Below are 4,058 nucleotides of genomic sequence, written 5' to 3'. Positions count from 1 at the left end.
AATCCTAAGATGGAAGAGGGAATCAATTGAACATGTTTTCTTTACATCTATTGACTTGATACAAACCCTTATCTGAAAAGAAGAAGAAAAGTTTTACACCTCATGGTTTGGGTGCTTGGTGGTGGAGTTGCAGTGGCATGGTTCATGTTGTTTTGGCGCCAATCTAGTGACACGAAGCATATGTCGCAGCCTTGTCTGCGCGTGATTGTAGATGCTACACACACATGCATATAGTTCATATTATTCATTCATGGAATTAATGTAATCAAATGAATTAGTTGATGCATGCATGGAATTAGGTAGTAGGTAGCTAGGTTGGTACGTACCTGAGCCTGTGCCTGTTGCAGGCGTAGAAGAAGACAAGGATGCCATTGAGGATGCCCCTGATGGCCCGGAAGATCTGCGAGAAGAGGTCATTCCACAAGGTCTTGAGCGTGGTCATGTCGAAAGCGCTCTGTTGCGCCTCCGACATGTGGTTGAGCTCGAAGATGCTGCTCAGAGTCTCCCAAATGTCCTTGAAGAAGTTGTAGCTGTTGGACAGCACGGACCCCGCGCACGCTGCGACCGCCACCGCAAACCTCGCCGGCAACACCACCACCTTGAGCACCGGCCACAAGGACGTGACCAATCCGGCGACGCAGTCTAGCACGACGTCGAACGGCGCCCACACCACCTCTGCCAGGTCCACCACCAGGCGCCACGCGTGTGAGGCTAGGAGGCCCAGTGTGGCAAGCAGCTGGCACAAGCCTAGGTCGGCCAATGGAGCGAGCATAACACGGAGCAGCGCCCTGGCGGCGTGCAGGAGCGTGAGCAGCCCCTGCATGAACTTGCGCAGGTTGCGGAGGAAGAGGATGGTGCCCAGGTACTGGATGCGGGTCACCATGTCCCACGTCTCGATCCACTCGAAGAGCGGGCCGCAGATGCGCGCCGCCGCCGACTTGAGCAGCGGCACGTTCTTGTACAGGTCGTAGAAGCCGATGATGACGGTGACGAGGGAGGCCATGACGTAGAGGCTCCGCGCCAGGGGCCGCATCCAGGGCCGGTACATGTGGCACAGCACCGGGTACGACTGCAGGAAGATGACCCACGACGGCAGCCCAGACTCGAGCAGCGTGAGCAGCCGGATGTCCGACGTGATGATCTGCCGGAGCTTGAACGGCAGCGCCGCGTCCCGGGACCGGAACAGGAGCAGGGTGTCGCTGTACCTATAGTGCTGCATCTGCATCTGCATCTGCGTGGGAGCCTCCACCGCCTCCTCCTCGCCATCGCCATCGGTGTCCTGCTGCTGTAGTTGTAGATTCCTCCTCCTAGCCCTGCTCCGCCAGCTCATCCTCCTCCTCAACGTGGGCGTGCACCTCTCGTCGCCGCTGCTGCTGGCCGCCATCGTATTCATAACGTCGTCGCGAGCGTGTTCCTCTTCTCCGGCGGCTGCCGCGGAGGAGGAGCGATGATGGCGAGGACGAGGGCGATGATGGTGGTGGTGATAGTGGAGGAGGTACCCTCGGAGGGAGTGCGTCTCGGAGGCGAGGCCGAGGAACCACTCAGACGCGCACCCGGCGGCCTGCTCGGCGCTGTAAAACTCCCACTTGTTGAGGTAGCGCGCCTCCAGGGCGAGGGACGTGTCGGTGAGCAGGTCGTTGTAGTAGTTGATGCCGTGCACGTCCCGCCATGACACCTCGAACACCAGGAACCCGTGGAGCAGCGCCGGGGTCGAGTTCGCCACCGCCAGCCACCTTCGCATCGCCGCCGTTATTTTTCTTTTCTCTGTGCACGAGCTCGCCATCGCCATCGCCATCGCCGCCGTGTCGGTGCCACTCCTCGAATTCACGAAGGGAGACATCCTGTACTGCATCAATTGCCGGATGCAAGCTAGAACTTTTAAGTGTGATCATCATGTTCATGTCCAGTTTGTTAGTTAGGTTCAAATCTCTCTCCCTTTAAAACATACATATATATATATATATATATATATATATATATATATATATATATATATATATATCTTGCTTTCTTTGAGAAATTAATAGGCAAACATATGCATTAACCAGAGACACACTAATTGCTCCATCCTTTGTATATCAAAAATGCACATCATACTATATATCTCCCCTATATATGGATATATAGTACTCCCTCCGTAAACTAATATAAGAGCGTTTAGATCACTTTAGTAGGATCATATTATTTTAGACATTGGGATTGGGGTTGGGGTTGCATTTTAGACAACATCACTTATTATTTTGTAGGATCATATCCATTGGGAGAAGAACACATGCATGAGATCAATCAAATTAATTTTTTCTTGAATTAGAGCCTATGATATATATAATACCACGAGTCTCTCTTTCTTCATATAATGATGATACACCACGACAACTAAATGTCTAGTTGACGCCTACCATACGTTGTTGTCGGGTCAGAGAGGTTAATAGATGCAGAATCAACCAATTAAGTAAGAGTAATGCATGCACCTAATACTATATAATAATTAATAAACCAAAAAGATGCATGTGAGTAGAGTACCATATAGGATAGGGGTACCTTTGTGATCATGAACTGCCATAGCCTTGCGGATCTGGACTGCTTGCCGGTCATCCATGGCTGGTTGTCCACCAGAATCAACACCTTCTTGCTCACCGGCGCAAAGTAGAGGAACGCCCGGGAGATGTAAGACTGCATGTCCCTGCACCAAATTCATGCATGCATTCCATCAAGCAATTAATGCCTTGCCTTATTAATTGGATCACCGGCCGACTCGACCAAATTCATTCATTCTTCACAAGTACGTGCAATGGAATTCAATTGGTTTACCGTACCCTATCTGCAAGCTTGTCAAGGGATATATATCCGGCAGAGGATCCATACAGATGGCTAGCTAGCTGCTAGCTAGGATGACAACACCACATCAAATCGTATAAATCCGATTAATTCTTCCAAGAGATCTCCATAGGCTCATTGTCAATTGCAAAAGGTTGGATAAGAGAGAGAGAGAGAGAGAGAGAGAGAGAGAGAGTCGCTCTTCTCTCCCCCCAGCACGCCGGTGAAGGAAGGAAGGTCGAGGACGCATGCCTCCCCCTTCTCAACTCCATTTTTAGACCTAGATGATCCATGCATATTATTAGATTAGATGCAACGTGTTTTGTTTACTAAAATAAGGTCATCATGAATTCATGATATGCTTTAATGATCGCAACTAATCCTTCACGAGGTTTCCCAAAATAGAATCACGGTGTAGGATATTTTTATCATCGAACAAAACCCTAGCTAGCTAATCATGAGCAACACTAACTATTGGTCTCCTAGGACAATGCATAAATTAAGCTTACCTTCTTGACCAGTTGAACCACTTCGATACGGCACACCATCGCAGTGTCATCCCACCATTGCTCATGGCATGAACATGCTCCATGCAATCACTTGCACATTGTCCATCCCCACTTAAACTCCGTTACGTACATCACGTTACGACAACCAACAACAATAGACCATGTTGCACAACTATAGCTCGGGCCATCGTTGCATTTACGACCAACGAACAAACGAAAGCCGTTCGAATGCGAATTATACTTGTCATGCTCTATGAACCGTACATGATGAGCTTCACCGGAAAGAGTTGAACGGAGTCATTTTTAAATCGACTCCGAAAACGCCCTAGATAAAGTCAGGTGGTCCTTTCTTTCACACATTCTCTTTACGAATGCGTTTTCGGTTAACTGGTGCAAGTGGGTGCGAGGTTTGTCTTAGTGTAGCCCTCAAGGTCAATAACGACGTTGGTAGCTACTTCTAGACTCAAAAGGATCTTCGCCAAGGGGACCCCTATCCCCTATTTTGTTCCACACTATGACAAAATGCTACTTAATCTTGTTGAACGTGTTAAAGTAGTCAGTCAGATTAGTGTTGTGATCCCTCATTTAGGAGAAGATGGTCTTTTCATTCTACATTATGCAGATAAAACACTGGCACGAGGAAGATCTAGAACTCCGGATCACATCACATCACATCAAGTTGATCGAGTGGGGAAGAAACCCGTCGGTCAGAACTCGTAACCACCATCCAGA

General features: G+C 49.0%; 1 protein-coding gene across 1 annotated transcript; it reads right to left on the bottom strand.

Moving 5' to 3' along the window:
- Positions 1-93: 93 nt before the first annotated feature.
- LOC109784844 (uncharacterized) lies at positions 94-2,863 on the bottom strand. The gene is made up of 4 exons (XM_020343449.1): positions 2,817-2,863; positions 2,542-2,683; positions 327-1,846; positions 94-214 (listed from the first exon to the last, which is right to left on the bottom strand). The coding sequence occupies exons 1-4, from the start codon at positions 2,861-2,863 to the stop codon at positions 94-96; spliced, it is 1,830 nt and encodes a 609-aa protein (XP_020199038.1).
- Positions 2,864-4,058: the final 1,195 nt, after the last annotated feature.

Source organism: Aegilops tauschii, chromosome 1 (genome assembly GCF_002575655.3).
Source record: "Aegilops tauschii subsp. strangulata cultivar AL8/78 chromosome 1, Aet v6.0, whole genome shotgun sequence".
Taxonomy (NCBI): domain Eukaryota; kingdom Viridiplantae; phylum Streptophyta; class Magnoliopsida; order Poales; family Poaceae; genus Aegilops; species Aegilops tauschii.
This window is presented reverse-complemented; position numbering and strand designations above follow the sequence as displayed.

What these genes read in the sequence shown, in the direction of transcription:
- LOC109784844 (XM_020343449.1), bottom strand. Translation starts at nt 2,863, where the DNA reads ATGGATCCTCTGCCGGATATATATCCCTTGACAAGCTTGCAGATAGG. An exon ending in GGCAGTTCATGATCACAAAG is followed by an intron (nt 1,847 to 2,541) that starts GTACCCCTATCC and finishes CAATTGATGCAG; the next exon opens with TACAGGATGTCTCCCTTCGT. An exon ending in TGCAACAGGCACAGGCTCAG is followed by an intron (nt 215 to 326) that starts GTACGTACCAAC and finishes ATGTGTGTGTAG; the next exon opens with CATCTACAATCACGCGCAGA.